We start from the raw sequence: 17646 nt of genomic DNA, 5'->3' as shown, positions 1-17646 counted from the left end.
GGAAAACTAGCTCTTTCAGTTCCCCCTCCTCCTGCTGGGAGTAAATCAGAAATCATTCAGAAATTCCATATATAAATTTCATATAGAAAACTCATGTGAAAAATTATGCATTCCTTATGCCACACTAACTATGGATTCTATATGTGTTTTCTGTATTATAAAAATGTTTTTGTTCAAAATAATGTCATCACTGTAGTAACAGAAACATATATGCAGTCTTTGGGAAAAATAAGTAATAAAGGTTGAACTAGAACTGGATACTTTTGTATGATTTTTAAAATCATATGTTAAAGTGTCTAGTAGTTTGCTTTTTGAACAAATGCTGTGAAATCAACAAATCAGTTCAGCCATTTTCATTTATAAAAATCGTGACTAGAAGTAAAAAGGAATGAATACTGAAAACCTTAGCCAGCTTTTCAAATGTAGCATTGCTCTTTATTAAAGAAGCAATTGTTTTTGCTATGCTGTATGCGTCTGTGCATGTATATTTTCTTTCATCACTTTGCAACCCTTTGCCTGACAGCTCTATAGAGCAACTCAGTTGCTTCCTGCAGATTTATTTCCTGGGCTCACACGGTTCTGCCCGATAACCTGTGTGTCCTTGACTGGAATGAACACAACCCTGGGAACAATTGCCAATAAATTCAGTATACTGGACAGTGAATGATTCCTCCTAACCCATTAAAATGGATAAATAATATGATTTTTAAAAATTCCTGTATGTTCTGCCCCATAAGTTGACATGAGGAAGAAAATGTAATTCGATGGGTTCTGACTTGAGCTGTGAGTGCTAACGTCGGCAAAACAACTTCAGTCCATAGTGGAGGAGACTTTGTTTTTTAATTACATTTTTTTCTGAATAACTTTTGATGTAACTTATTCTGCACAAATATACTGTATATTAAAATCTAATGCCCCCACCCACACACAATCATCTTATCTCCTAAAACATTTCTGTACTGTAAAACCACAGTCCTGAATTTAATTTTTTCAGTGCAACTTTTATTGATAGTAGAACCAATTTCTGAATAAACATGCCTAGGCTTGTCTGTAAAAACATTACTAAAAAGAGAGGGCAAAAAGCATATTTACTGTTATGTCAGATCTTGACCAACATGTCAGTGTGTTTAGACAGATGTTCAGAATACTTCCCGTGGTGTTTTCACTGATTTCATCTGATATCTGCCATTCCCCTGCTTCTGATATCCATCATCTAATACTTGTCAATCACAATTACCATGCAGCATTTATTTGTTTGTCTTCAGAATGTATCTGGTCTTTTCTTCAAAAACAGCAAAAACAATTTAAAGAACAACTGAGAAACTATATTTGTGCTAAGTCAAAACAAACAAGCAAACAGATACAGATACAGATACCACCCTCATTTTATTTTTCATCACACGAGGGTGTTTTTTAAAATCAGAACATTTGGGGTTTATGGAATCTGGAATTTTAAACCTAGGTAGAATTTAAAACTTTGCTTCAAATTCAGGTTTTGTGGTCCAACTTTTTTTTTCCAGAAAACTCTGGCACTCTGCTGCCATCTGATGATCATCCATATTTCTCCATCCCAGATCTGATAGCTCTGCTAGTAGCAGATGAAACTCTTTCACCACTTGGTATAGCAGCTAGTTCCTGATACCTGTCTGGCTGATCCATTTTGAACCAGTTACAATTTATCTTCAAACTTTTAGAATAGTACCCAGTGCAACACAATGCTGTAATCTAATTTGAATGGTGTAAAAACATCGTACTCTAGGAGCCAGGACAGTTCTCTTTTTGCAGGAATGCAGCTGATGCAATATTTGTAAAAACTCTTGCAGATTAATAAAACTAGTTTAATTTCCAGTCCGATCTAACAGCACAGCAGCACTCCCAGATTGTGAACCTAGTCATTAGTGGGGGGTGGGGGAATATCACATTCATAATCCATCTGGGATATCCATGCATATCACGTTTAAATATTTCAGTCGAGTTATCACTCTGTGTTCACAATACAATTGTAAACATTCCAGGCTCTAATCTGGAAGTGTTTTTTTCTTCACAAACAGCACAGATGTCTACTTTGCTCCAGGATTTACATGCTGGAAAGGATAGAGAGGAAGTTCAACAATAATTTCAGGGTTGCAAACTAAATTGAGAATTCTCAGTCATAATTCGGATCATATTTTAATTATTCAAACCAATCTGGGTTTTCCCCATCTCTCAAAGTCAGACTAGTCTCTGGGTTTCCATACAGTTTTTTAATTATAAAAAATACATTTTGAAAATTTAAAAGCTTGTGCTGTTTTTCTCAGAACTGAAGTCATGCCCATAGTACCTTTTGTAAAACCTTCCTTGAAACACAATACTATTTTTTTCCAGGCTTGCCTTGGATAGTAATAATTAACTGTAAATTGAGAAACAGCTGTGATTCTCCAAAACTAGAAAAACTTGATGCAAGTGCATTCTTTAAAGGAATAGGAGTAGTAGAGTTGGCCTCGTTTTTAGCTTAAAGCTCCTTAACAGTTTGATAGACATGAATTAATCAGTACCTACTACAAAGGAAGAATAGGGATGGATGGAGGGAGATGGAGGGATGGATGGAGCGAAGGATAGACAGACTTTAACAGCACAGATGAGCTGTTGTTTTCTGTTACCCAACTAACCAATCCAACCTAAATGACAGCAATTTCATGGCTAATAGAAGGCTGGTCAGATAGCGTAAATCCCACAATGGATTAGTATCATGTTTCTTTCTATCTTTGTTATCTTGGTTTCTTAGTTTAAAAACCAGTCTGCATGTTCATGGTTTTTTTTCTCCAGCTTCAGGCTCTTTCTTTAATTGGTGGGACTTTGTATGACTCTAAACTTTGTTGGAAAGAACAACATCCACTTTAAAATTCCCTGTAATAAACATTTCTAGCAAAGGATTATAGCAAGCCAGTGTCTTCTCATTATTGGACTTTCCTTTATTCTTTTCCCTGAACCTGCCTGTGCACCTTCTGAATTTGCCGCATAGGTCCAAACAGGCAAGAAGGTTCTATTCTGCTGAGAAATTCTATTATGCCAGCGGAAAAACATCATTGGAACCAACCCCAAATACTTATAATACCAAGAATGAAGTTATAGCCTATACATTGCAAGAACCAGTTCGTGGATGTGCAGAGAGGTGGATTGTGCCATCTTGCATTTTTCTATCAGAGAAGGTTGAATGTCAGGATCAAACAGCTATATAATTCTGTGACGGTCAATTGTCTGCATTTGCTGTTTTTTCCTACTCCTACCCAGTCACTTTTTCTGTTTGTTAGATTGTGAACCTTCTCTGTATGTGTGGGCCTTCCTAGAGAAGGCAGAAAAGTTTAGGCATTTAAAATACAGTATTACAAGATACGTTCTCCTTATTGCAACAGTAATCCTTGAAGTGCACAATTTGCGATACCAACTGGGATAGGATTAAGCTTTGTCTCTGCCTCTCAGCCATCAAGAAGGGAGCCTACTCATGTCTCCATCTGCATTGGCTCATCCTGCATTTTATATTTTGATTACACTGTACTATGCATCTCTCTCTCATTAGAACAGAACAGAAGAGAACAGAATTTACAGTATATAGTCCCCCTTTTAGGGGGAGATGGGAGGTGACAGAAATGTAATAAATAAATAAATAAATAAATAAATAAATAAATAAATAAATACATACATACATACATACATACATACATACATACATACATACATACATACCATTCTTCCACAAGGTCAAAATTGGCTCACAATGCATATGGTAAACGAACAATATCAGGATGTAGAAATAAGAGGAATTCCAAAAGCAATAATACATTACAAGCATAATGTCAGCATGATATTATGAAAGACTTAAACCAAACAACTCTGGTTAAAATCAATATTTTAAAGGTTACCGAGCATATAACCCAAATGGAATGAACATCATCTTTGTTTTGTGATCGCTCCAGGTCACCTCAATTCTTAGCTGAATTCTCACAGATCGGAGCATGCAATTTTATATTTCAAGTGAGAATACAAAGAAGTGAATTATCCTCTATACAAAAGTGCTACTGCACATTGAACATTTGATGCTAGGTAGAATAGTTGTAGCCTTTGCTATACTTTTCACGTGAAGACATCTTTTTTCCCAGATAATCAATCAGCTAACGTTCTCCAGCAGCTAAAAATAGTCGGACCATGAAAATGATTAACCATCTCATCTGCTATCCAGGCAAAGCACGTTTATAAGAGAGTCAAGTGTATCAAAAAGATAGCAGTTCCTTCTTGTTCAAACTCATATTGAATCATCACGTTTGAGCATCTAGAACAGCCTTTCTCAACCTTTTGACCCTGGAGGAACCCTTGAAATATTTTCAGGCCTCGGGGAACCCCTGCACATTCAGGCTCTAATATAGGCCAGAAGGTACAAAATTACTATATTAGTTTCATCTGTAGGCCTATATATATGCATTAAGAACACTGTTAAAAATAGTGATAAATAAATAACTAAAAATAAAGAATGAAACTTACTTCTTTAATGTGAAGTTGCCCAAATTTGAAATAATCTTTTAAATAAATTGTGATCTCTCAGGAAACCCCTAGTGACCTCTTGTGGAACCCAAGAGTTCCACGGAGCCCTGGTGAGAAACCCTGATCTAGAAGGTAGACTCTGCCTAAAGCTGCCTTAAAATTCAGGCAGTACTTTTGGTGTCTGCCATTTTGATTCTCCTACAATACATTTAAAGTATTATGTCAAGATCCCAGAGTTGCTGTGTAGAAATTAAAATGTTTATGGCATTTTTAAGAGTGTTGGACCTACAGATAGATGTAGGTGGTACTTGGGGTCAGTGGCAAGATCAATCAGCGAACCTCCAAAGGGCTCAGGTCATAGCTAACAGCTCAAGTGTGCTGATCCCTGCTGCTGGACCTGATAGCAACATTAAAGAAAGGAGAGGTGTGAGCTGAGCTCTTCTGACTGAAAGACTCATTTAAAAAAAGCTTGCTTCTAGTCTATTTACATACCTACTTTGAAGTTACTGTAGTTCTTTAATCAATACTTGTTCTGTTTTTAGGATTGTGCTCTAGCACTAACAAACCATTTTACTGATGGCATCATGAGACTTTTAATGACAGCAGTTTCTTGTCCATATCTCATTTAAAGCTATGGAAAATGCTAGTTGAATTTAACAACTCTGCTGAATGGTGAAATCCTAGGAAACCTCTTTCAGAATCCAATGCATCTCCTGACAATCATACTTTTCAGGCATTCTGGATATGAAAAATACTAACTGTTTTTGCTTCTTCTTTTAAGGCGTATGATGGGTTTGCCAGCTTAGGAATATCGCGGCTACTTGAACCTTCCGACATGGTTTTGCTAGCAATTCCTGACAAGCTGACTGTTATGACCTATCTTTATCAAATCCGGGCCCATTTCAGTGGACTGGAGCTAAACGTGGTTCAGATTGAGGAGAACAGTAGCAAAAGCACATACAAAGTGGGCAACTATGAAACAGACACAAACAGCTCTGTTGACCAGGAAAAGTTCTATGCAGAACTAAGTGACCTAAAACGAGAGCCAGAATTGCAGCAATCAGGCTTTGTTTTCCAGGAGGACTCGGTATTTGTAAATGACAGTGGAGTTATAGAGCCAGACAGAGAGCATCAAGATACAGGTGAGCCACGAAATCTGGCCTCTCCTCCTCCTCCTCACAGGACTACGGGTGAAGCAGAGCAACAACAGAAACAACAGGGGAGGATTTCTGGAATAGCGGAACCTGGAAACAACAGTACAGCACAAACACAGCCCCTATTGGGAAGGAAAAAGCTACTCAAAGCTGATACTCTAGACCTGAGTGATTTCATGCAGGTCAGTGATCCAAAAAGGGATCCATTTCCAACGTTAGGTGAGGATATTGACAAAAAAGGACATCAGGATTCAGACACTGCCATTTGTTGCTCAGAACCTGAAAAACAGGAGCACCTCGGCCTTAGAGAAAGTAGAAAATTGGATTCTGCATTACTTGTTGAAAAAACAGCCTTAGAAATGGGAAATCAGTCTGGATATTCCAATAGGGATGTGGATATTAATAAAAAATTAGATATGCAAGTGGAGGCTAACCTAGAGTTTGAGGCCAAAACAGTGATACATCCAACAGATCTGCCTGCAAAAACTGCACAGGTAAGGAATCAGAACTATATTCAAAATATTATAACTTCTATTACAGCTTATATTGCAGTCAATTTCAGTAACATTTCCTTTCATCCAAATACCTCTCATGCTAGGGGAGGTTAAGGGACAATTTTCAGCAATAGATAAAGAGATTACAGCGGGAGGGGGATCTAAAAATATCTACTAGTTAGGTTCCTCACCCAGGTCAAAAGTCTTCCGTGAAAAGAGCACTTATTTCCCCAGGTGATGAATCTGGATCCAGCCTACAGTTGTCTTAGTCCAATGGGAAGGGAAAGATTCATTACATTACAGTATTTTTTTTTATCCATTCAATCATGTCCCTGCAGTTTTCTTCACAAGGTTTTTCGGAAGTGGTTTGCCATTGCTGCCTCCTTCCTAGGGCTGAGAGAAAGTGACTGGCTCAAGGTCACCCAGCTGGCTTTGTGCTTAAGGCAGGACTAGAACTCACAGTCTCTCAGTTTCTAGCCTGATACCTTAACCACTACACCAAACTGGCTCTCACAGTGTTATAGAAGACCCATTATTGATATCCCTGTCTGCCCTGTAAAATACTAGATTGGCATGGGGGATTGCTATTTGCACTCTGAAATACAAATGGAGCCTCAGCACAGATGTTACTAGAGAAGACAACAACTGGTTCCAACAATCATTCTGACCTATTCAGGTCTTCTAGGAAAAGGGTCCAATGAGATGCCATGGAATTTAATCCCATGAAAATATAAATAGGACTGCAAACTGAATGCGGCTCTTCCTCCATTCTCCCACCAAATGGAGGCCTCCTATTTGCTCCCACAATTCTGATTGCCCCCTACCCAAGAAGCTCAGCAGAAGATTAGTTCTGAAATGAAACTGCTCCAGAGAGCAGAGATACAGGACAAGGGGACAGATGCAGTCTACAGAGCCCCGTCCCCAACTGGGAAGGGAAGCCACCCTCATATCTCTTGGGTGGCTCGGCATCAAGTGGTCCCCAAGGTTGGTTGATTGGGAACCAGAAATGCTCTCCCTTCCTGGAGTCTGCATGCCCCTGGGCCTGTCTTTCCCAACTCACTTCTCCTATCTGGCTGTTGAATTTTGTCAAACTGACTTTTGAAACAACTGGCTGGAACAAATCCAACCAAACTGGCTACATAACACCACTGGGCCCCAGTCTCTTTGTCCAATTCTAGTGGTCCACCCCATGTTTCCAAGATGTGATTGCATGTAGAAAAATTGCTTATAGAATTTTTCTTGCTCTTGTCCCAAATCTTCAGTGTGAACATCTAATAGTGCTATATCTAATATTGCATGATTCGTTTTTTTAAATAAAATCATTTTAAAATGAAGTCTCAGACAAGTGCAAGGCCAGCAGAATTCCTGCCCATAAATCTTTCTGGATAAGCACTGCATATGTAAAAAAACCAAAAACCAAAACTGAGACTGTTTGGGGAAGGAGGATTCAAATGTTTAACTGAAAAGTCAGGGTTTGATTCTAACTAGGTGATGTCCTTAATATGTGATATTCGCTCTTATTTTGTAACCAGCTGCCATCAGCTTCATTTTAATTATTAATTATTATGTGATTATTCTCTTTATTGTCTATCTATTTTCTTTACCTCTGGTGCAGAAAGTCAAGACGTTGTACCACTCAACTTTTCCACTGGGCAGTCTTCATTAACTTAGTATTAGTTAATATTTTCAACTTCCATAATAAATAGTTAGTATATTCAACTTCCCTAACATTTAGTTACCAAAAACCTTAGAAGGCTCTTCTGGCAACTTCCTTTGTTATAGTATGTCATAAAAAGGGGAAGAGAATGTAACCAGAGAGATCTTTTCCCTTAACATTGAGATGACTCCCTAACATATTCTGTAGCAACTACTCCATGCACCTATTCTTGCAGCTGCCACAGACACTCTTTTGCTTGAGGGCAAAGCAGTACATTCCTGACCTAGCACAAAGCTGAACTGATGAGCAAGAGGAGCGGGAGGGCCAGTCCAGTGCAGCGCAAGAAGGCTACAAATGGTTGGGCTCCTTTTGGGAGTCTAGAAGGAGCATTGTTGCCCTGTGAAAACTCTGCTAATCTACAGTTGGGTTACTCCTGACATAGGCCAGATGGGAAGGGGTAACTAATCTAAAAGTTTCTTTTGCTCTGGGCTTGGCCCAGCCTCTTCATGGTTGCAGTGGTTTTCAGTTAGTGGATCTTTATAATGTGTCATAGATTAGGTGGGGCAGCCAAGAAGCTGCATGCAGCTCACCAGCATCCCTTTCATAATCTCCAGAACCCTCCCTTAATGGATAAGTCCCAGAAAATTGCTCTTTGGGGGCTGGGTAGTGGTAGTTAAGGCACAGAATAAAGGCATGCAGCTTCATCTCACCCTAGTGGAGCTCTGAACATAGTTCTCCCCTAAAAAATTGGGATCCTGGCCTTGTTTGCTTTTGGAATGTGGTCCTCTGCATGCTGTAGAAATTGATATGGTCCTCAAGCTTTAAAGCAGACTAAGCCACCACAAGCAACCTCTCTTGCTGCTCCTTGGTCTTCTGTCTTCTACTTCTCCTGGAAAGTTGCCTGGAGTGTCTCAGCTTTTCACAGCAGAGCAGTACTGTACCACGGGGTAGGTAGCCTAAGTTGGGGCTTGTGTGTCTCTCAATGTGACATTTTTTTTGGCTTTTATGTATTTTGAAGCAACGAATGTTATCAAGACAGGAAGAGCTAAAAGAACGTGCAAGAGTCCTGCTTGAACAAGCAAGAAAAGATGCTGCTTTAAAGTCAGGAAACAGGCAGTTCTCCGGCTCAACCATCCCAGGCCGCTCTAAGCAACTGACTGATGTAAGAAAAGCTTATTATTGTGACCCATATGGAAGTGTCTTTGGTTTTACCTGTGTGTCTGGATTTGGGGATGTGTATTTGGTTAGGGAGCAGCAGTACTGTTGCTGGCTGCAACACACCAGTACAGCCAAATGTGGAGATGGCAGCAGAGAATTACTTATGGGTGATTCTCCCCATCCTACCAGTGCTGAGCATTGTTCTTCTCCTACCAAGACCTGATTATTTCCCTACTGACTGAGGCCAGTGAACGATCGCAAGTCCATTGAAAGCTGTGCTCTTTGAGTGCCAGCCGATTTAAGATACTAGACAGATGAAAGGCAAAGTTATCTGTCATGCTGCAGCATTTCACCCAGTACTGTTTGTCCCAGTGACCCTCCTTTTATCGTTAGAATGAATTATTCTGATGGCTAAGCAAACCTGGGTCCAATGGGGAGGCAGCTGCAGTTGCCTATTGCTCCACCAGTAACCTCAGTGGTGACCTGGAGGGGACTGTAATCTCTGGAGATTAAAGCTAATTAATTTTTTATGCAATCCTTCCCAAAGCAGAGGTTGCCTGTTGTGTCACATTATGTGCTGTAATTTTGCAATTCTAACCATTTGCACATGAGAAATTGTGTGAGTGCTGCAGCACTCATTTTGCTAGTGACGGCAGTTTGACCAAATTGTTCTTTCAAACCTTTCAGAAAACAGTTGATTTGTATTTGCTGGGGTAAATCACCTTGCCCAGTCCTACCCGTCTTGTCTTGTCTTGTCTTGACTTGACTAGAATTTTTCTGGGTATAAACTGTTAGGATCTTTTTCATTACTGGCTTCATACCAATAATTTTTATCTATGGAAAATATTTCCCTTCCATGCAGTTGGGCCATAATTTGGTGGAATCTAGCTTTTGTGAATTTTGTTAGGATGGCAGATGGTTAGGTTTATATTCTTGTTTCGTTCCCTTTAACAGTCAAGAGTTCATGATATGTGCTGAAGTGGTTCTGGAGTCCAAAACACTTGCAGAATAATATCCTAATATATTCAGTGTTGAATGTAACTTATGAAATTACAGCCTTTATCATCTAGTTACTGAACTTCATGATGGACTACCTTTCTGCAGTATTCCTTATCTCAACAATTATCCAACGTCTCTCCCCCCCACCCACTATGCACTCTCTGTGTTCCTTAATTGTGCGCATACCCGCCTTTGCAACAAACCTTGTCCCTTGGGAGGGAATACATATTTGCTGATTTTTGTTTACAGTGCTGTGATATATTTTATTGGTAGCTGAGGGGGAGAGGGGTTGTATCATTAAAATTATTCAAGAATAATAGTCTTTTTTTCTTGTAAGCTCTGGGCACAGTTACTCCAATTTACCTTTAAACTTTTAAAGTGAAACATTTATTTCCCATTTATTTACTTTTCAGAGATGCTCATTTGCTATTTTATGAAAAGAAATCACAGAGTACATGTTTCAAAGTTGAGTGTCTCTCTCTCTCTTCATGGGTGGGTGGGGGAGCAACATGCATGCCAAGCTGAACTAAATGTACTTAAGCGTGGTAACTCCATGATCATTTAGTGAGAAAAAAGTGGTCAAGTGACTATGGAGGCATTTAGAAGTCTGTGGAGGAACAGGGAGAAGGAGGAGGAGGAGTCAGGAGTACCTTGAACAGCTTTGGTTGGTACATACAGTCCTGCCTGGACTATGGCAAACTTCTTCACTTGGGGTAGTCTTTCATCTAGTTCAGGACATGGGAAATGAATTTTTTTGGCACTAAATGGACAGCACAGAAGTGCTGGTTTTGACCTTTAAAGTCCTATGTTTGGGTCCAACATAGGCGTACCCTTATGAATCTGCTCATTTGGTAAGATTATATTAGGAGTCCTCCTTGTTGGCCCATATTCTTGGGCTTATTAGAGGCACCACCTTCTTATGAGTAACCTCTGTCCTGTAAAATGCGGTACAAAAAGGAGATAGGTGGTTCACTCTGTAGCTTCAAAAGTGGCCTAAAGAACTGGAATTTCATATAATGCGTGCTACTTTTTGATTACATAAGCTACTTTTATTGTTTACCCTATGGCTTCAATTTATTATAGCTAGTTCTTTTTAAAAATGGTTAGAACTGATGTGTTATTTTTATGAATGTGTTATATATTTTGTAAAGTACCTGGAGGCTTTAAAACATAAATGCATTTAGTGAGTGAATGAGAATGTTGCATTTGAATTAATTAATGCATTCAGATCAGTAGCACATTCCATGTGCCTCCATTCCGTCTGCTCAACAATTAGCCCGCCTCTTCCTAGTCCACATCTACAGGATCCACGAAAGGCTTGAGGCCTTTCGTCCGATTACTCTCCAGGAAATACTAAATGAACAGTTCCTTTGGCTGTGTCATTCAGCCAAGTTAGATTTAGTTGTTTCTAGTCATCCACTTATTTCCTTTTCTGTTCAGCTCCTCTTATCTTTTTAAACATTTCACACATGCACACTCATCATCATCAGAATAGTTCAGTGTTTTGGAAGGAGTGATTACCTAACCAGGAATGATGTAATTGAACACAGTTATTTGAAGAAAAAAAAAGATCTGCTTTGTTCTGTGGCTGTCACGATTTTCAGCGGTCTTTCTTTATTCAGAGACAGGCAATACATTATCAGTTTCAAAATTATTCCAAGTACTTGGTTCTCCCACAGAAGCCTGGGTCTGCATTTATAAAATCACACAAAATGTATTTGAGTTGCTTACCTGTCTGGGACAAGCTAAAGGCAATTAAAACATCTTAAAATGGCTGATACTAGTAGTGAAAATGTAGCCTAGCATAACTAGCGGTGCTTATCGAAGTTCATTTCCCTCTTTGTGAAAGCAAAGACCCTTTGATGCTGGGATGATGGCTTATGTCTGCTGTTAATGCTGAGCAAGAGACAGACCTGTCCTCAGGTGTGTGTGTGGAGAAAGGAGGTCTGTGTTGCAAAGACAAACACCTCCTCTGTAGAAGTGTTCTTCATCTTCATATTTCATCTCTGCCCGTTTCTTTTCTTTTTGTGCTCAAATTAGAAGAATTTTCTTCTGTATGTACGTAGTTGGATAATCTACCTGCAGACTAGTATTCTATCAGATACCATCCATGTTATTGCTTTCTAGCATCAAGTCCGTTACAGAGGATTCAGTCTAAGATGATTGTGTGGATCCTACAGTATTGTTAGAAGTTTTATTACAAATGACAGCTTATTTGGTTATTAGAACAGGACATCTTTCATTGTTATCAACTATTGTGCTATTTTATCATTCTAGAACTCTGGTGCAAAGTATAAAAGTTAGACATAGATGTGAAAAACATCTGCATGCATGCTCACGATTACTGTTGCATTTAGATGTAAAGAACAATGGAGAGGTGGGAAACCAGAGAGGCTGAGGTGCACAGCACAATTTTGTGGAAGCATGACTAGTTCCTATCCTTGAATCACCAGTTTGGGAAGATGGGATAGGCTTTTTTCTTCATAGCAACAACCAAAAACAAATTGTATAAATGCCATAAGTAACAAAAATAGAAAAGCACAATGCAAACAAACTCTCAGTCTGTTTGGACAGTTAATTTATGAATCACCTTGTATTATTTCTTCCCAACACCAAACCTGATGCTCTTCTTGATTGACAATATCCCTCCCAAGATGTCTACCTGTCAAAGGGCACTATGTTATTCTTAGGGCCCCTAATGTTGCAAGGAGAGATAGACATTTTACCAGCAATTGCCTGATCATTTTGCAACATCAGCATATTATGTATGGATATTGATAACATCAACTTAAAATAAAGTACTACTTTTTTACCTTTCTGGAACCAGGGAACCTCTAACATAAAGACTTTTCTTTGAGGGAGTAGTGACCTATTGGGTCTAGACATTGCCCCTACACAAAGATTATCACCTAGGATCAACGGTCTTGTAAGGCCTAAGGCATCCCAGATGCTTCTTGAAAAATTAGCAATTTTATGTAATTGGTGCCATTTAAAATCATTTTTGTTTAATTTTGGAGATTGTGGCATTGTTACGACAGTCCATAGCAGCAAGAAGTGCAAAATGATGAAAGCAGCGTCACAGTTTCACAAGATAATCCCTGCCTCATTTGTATGTGCAAAAGGGGTAGAAACTGCAGCATTATGGCACAGCTCTGCTTTTGCCATTTTGGCAAAAGAAGCCTGGAGATGCTAATGAGCCACAGGCACTATAGTGCCAGCTCATGAACTGGAACATAGCCCAGATCCTTGGCAATCACATATTGGAAGGTATGCGGGGTACAAACTCTTTAGGGAAGTTTGTTCATTGGTTGTCTTCTCGTAGAACTCAGTAAAGCTTCTTCATATTCTGCAGAATCCCAAAGCTTCCAGAAACATACTCACAAAACTTTAGTGGAACAGACAGAAATGGGGGGGGGGGGGGAGGAATGACTGTGCTTGTATTCTGAAATTTAAGCAGAATGCTTGTTTTCACAGTGTCAGTGCACCATTTAGAGCAAAGTATTTCCATACTGAGCAAATTTATGATCAGACTTCATAATAGTTTTGGAAAGTAAAAATAAATATTAAATATTAAAATGCTAGGGAAGCATATAATGCTAATAAGAAAGGATACAGATATTTATAAACATGGAAGTATGGCTTATGCTAAAAGTCATTAATTTGAATATTTCTTTATATTTTTTGCTCAAATGACTTTTTTCAGTTAGATCAAATGTATATTTAATATACATTTATTAAAATGTACTCCAGGTGTGAATATGTTTACGTATTATTTTCTGCTCTTAGAAATAGCAAGATTTTTAATAGTCAACTGGAAACATTTTAATGCACAAACTGACTCATGTGATTCAGAAATAATGATAGCATTCATAAATCAATAGAAAACAATTTTCTATAAATGAAATGTTTTATAAACTTTATTTTTCTTCAGTGTAGATTATGTTTATTAATAAACTTCAAAAATACATTTTGATATATCCATTATATTCAGCTCTCTTGTTTTTGGTTCAATTCAGTTTTTGTCCCAAAGCTATGATCACTACTGTACAAACAAAATATAATTTATATTTGGGGAATGAATTATATTACCATGAATTTTACAGCAGAAAAGGCCTAAACAGCTCAGTACATTCCATTGTATAAAGATCATTTGGGCTTCATTAGAAGATGTGTTAAAAATGGTTTGAGAGAGAAACAAGAGATAGGTCTTAATGAACCTACTTCAGTTGTGGTTTTGATATTTCTAGATTTAAGCAAAAATCAGAATAAACTTTTTTACTTTAGTTTGCTGCAGATTTTCTAACAGAAGTTATATTTCTCCTTATCTAGAAGGTAAAAGCACTCTTTTTAAATAACTTTTTAAAAGCACTCCCGAGTTCTTAAATTACTGGGACTTAGATTATCAATAAATTGTTTCTAACAAATGAGAAAAGCAACAGAATAAGGCTGGCTGCTATCAGTTAAACCTACAACAGATTTTATATCCTTTCTAAATATATCGATGGGTAAGATGTTATATTATGTCAACCTTGGCCCTTTGATGGTAATTGGAAAATATTGATTTAGGGTTGGAAGTCTAATCTATCATGCTGGTAATTGTGACTGATTTAAATATGATCGCCAGATTGCCTTTAGATTACAAAAGAAGCAGTTATCACCACCTAATTGTTAAAAACATTATTTGATAATCCCTAAGAGCTCATAACTTACTTGCTATTAGCCATATTTGTCTTCCAAATAGGCCCTAAAAAGCTGACAAATCTGGTTTAAGCTGATAAAAGTATTCACCATATTATTTAAATTATGACTATGACATTTTTCTGCTATGTTGTCTTAAGTGAGAGAAAATAACAAGTTCTGTAGAGGAACACTTATAAAAAGTGTATTCCTATTTCTGATTAAAGCAGTAATATGTATACATATTAATAGTCATATGTATAGTCTAATCCATTTTCACTGAGGGAAAAGTAAGTCAGTGATCTCACACTAATGTTGTATCGAAGAATGAAGAGGGTTTCTAGTATTAGGAATTTTTGCGCTGTCTGATGGTGTATTTATTGTTTGTATTGGGTTTGGGGGGACTGATATGAGGGAGCATGAAATGCATACTTTACAAACATGCAGCTTGGCACATATAACTCCCACATGTACATGCCATAATTGGGGGGGGGGGTGTATGTAGAATGAAAAGAAATGTTTAATATTAAACCACTTACATGTAGTTGGGATCCGCTGTAGAAGCTCAGACTACAGCTGACTGTTTCAATTTTATAGAAAATAAGCAAAGCTGTTATTACTTAGGTCGTAGCCATCATAAATTGTTTTGTCATCAAACAGGGTGAGTTGTTTGACTTCTACCGTACTTAGCCTCTGAGAATAACTAAAACACCCAGCCAGTTTAGCAGTGTGTTTCGAAGTGAGGTCATGCAGAAGCCCGCTAACCTAGCTCTAACGCTCACATATTTTCTTCTTTTCTGTGCTTTAAAGACTGGGAAGGAAGTGATCTCTGTTTCCAAAAGATCAGTTTTGTGGGAACCCCCTCCTTTTTTAAGCACTGAGGATGCTCTTTTGTACCGCAGCTAATGACCATAAATGTTTTTGCGTGGCTGTTTTCAGTTCATCCCAGAGCCATATGTTTCATTGCATTTCTCAGCACGCATGACAGTAGAGTTTAAATCTTTATTCATTTCATTTTAAAATGTTTCTTTTGTTCTCCTTATCATGTTTCTGGCTTTCCCAAGGATATGTGCTTTGCCTTGAACGAAAAGTCACATGTGCATTACTAATTGTGTGCCATTGTATTTACAGTTCCTAGTGGTGGCACTGTGAAGCTACTAATTCTTTTGCTTCACTTGATGTAAAATAATCTGAGCTTCTTTGATAGCGCTGAAACAGTATTAATTGTTTTGTACATTTCTTGGTCACTCTACTTAGGTGGTCTTCATAATCTATTAGAACTTTCAGCCAGATTTTGTAATGTCATGCCTCCAGCAGTGATTAAATTGGTAATTAATGAAGAGTCTTTGGCAATGTAACCCACATCCCATTAATTTTCCTTTTCCCCCCTTCAATTTTTTTTTTTAGAAGTTGTCATCTTTGTCAAAAAGGATTGCGCCACCTTGCTACAGCCCCTTGGAATCAAACCACAGCGGCTTGATTTTTGCAGCCATTAGTAGATCAGAGCAGTAATTTCACAGTATTTTGGTCAGGGTAATTATAGTACCAAGTACTAAGTAGAGTTGGGAATTTCACACAAGAAGTCCAGAAATACCAGGTGAGCTTCCTTGTGTTCACTGGGTCGTTATGATTAGTTTAATTGGGCTTTGTTTGATTTTAGCCGCAGGGATTCTTTGTGCCAGAGCATTGCAGTGACTTTCTACTCTAAGGTTTCTGACAGGAACTGGGGCAAAAATGAAGTCTTTGAAGTGGGATTCTTCCAAACATCAACTTTTTTCTTTTTTCAGGGGAGGTCAGAGCAAGGAAAACTTTAATGTAAACAGCTAAATGGAGTGATCATTCAGAAAGTACTTTTGTTTCTTGTTTGTTTTTATTTATTGTTTTTATTTATTGTGTGTTTCACCCTAAGGGGAAGTTTGTGTTTGTCCTAAGGGGAAAAAGAAAAACAATTGTCAACTCAAGATAACAAAATAAGCTGGCAATAAAAAGTGAACATTATTTTGAGGCCTTGAGTTGGCCTAGTAAAATCCAAATAGAGCTATTGACTTTTTGTTTATTTTTGATGTTAGCATAGACTTTAGTAAAATGAATTTTAGCATTAATGATTAAAAATCTAATCAACTGGGTGGGGAATCCAGGTACCTGGTATATCATAAGATTCAGCTGGAATTTCCTAAATGTACATCCTATCCAACACATTTTTACTCAGGGAAAAAAATAGGTGGCAGGAAAAATCTGTGTTATCTCTTATAGGACATCAGTCAGAATGTGTCTTCTGTCAGTAAACACAGTGTTTTTCAGCAGCTCCACATATTGGAAAAGACATGTTTTTCTTTATCTATAATTTGCATGGTATAAATCTAATGTTGGTTCTATTTTTGTTGTTGCTGTTTAAGAAGAGACAGAGAATAAGAATCGGATATTTTTAAACAAAAAATGTTGTTATAATAACAGAAATCCTTTTATGTGCAGGAGATTGGATGTGGATGTTTTCATATTTGCTTGTGCTAATATACGAATAAACCATTATACTATAGCTACTCAGTCGTCTTACATGTTATAAAGTAATAGGTAGAGGTGATCGTACTTCACTGATTGGAGGTTTATTCCTTTAGCAGGGCATTAATGTTAAAATAGTCACTTGCCTGCTGGCTTCGGAATCCAAAGTTGTCAGTGGCTGCTTCTTCCAGAAGCCTTAATGAAACCAAATAGTTTGCTATGAGTTTGGGCCTAACCATCAGGGTGTTTCATGCAGTCTTGTCAGTTGATGTTCATGAATTGACTTGAACGGAGATCAAAGAGTTTCTCAAAATGGAGAATCTGTGAGAGAGACAGCTCCTTCAATTGCACCACAAGAGCTAATCAAGCCATCAGTTCTTTATTTACTCTACGTGCCTTTAGAATTTAATACCCAGAGGTTTGTCAGTACAAATTGAAATTCCAGTTTTATACTTACCATCCAAGCAATCCATCTTCAAATAAAATCAGAAGC

General features: G+C 38.0%; 1 protein-coding gene across 4 annotated transcripts in view; it reads left to right on the top strand.

The window, feature by feature from the left end:
• Positions 1-17646, top strand: part of EHBP1 (EH domain binding protein 1) — a 267597-nt gene that overhangs the window by 161167 nt on the left and 88784 nt on the right. For all 4 annotated transcript variants that reach the window (XM_063316932.1, XM_063316921.1, XM_063316914.1 and 1 more), the window contains 2 exons: positions 5297-6163; positions 8839-8982. In XM_063316932.1, coding sequence (XP_063173002.1) covers positions 5297-6163; positions 8839-8982 — 1011 coding nt within the window. The remainder of the gene's footprint in view (positions 1-5296; positions 6164-8838; positions 8983-17646) is intronic.

The sequence above is a fragment of the Candoia aspera genome, chromosome 1 (genome assembly GCF_035149785.1).
Source record: "Candoia aspera isolate rCanAsp1 chromosome 1, rCanAsp1.hap2, whole genome shotgun sequence".
Lineage (NCBI taxonomy): Eukaryota > Metazoa > Chordata > Lepidosauria > Squamata > Boidae > Candoia > Candoia aspera.
This window is presented reverse-complemented; position numbering and strand designations above follow the sequence as displayed.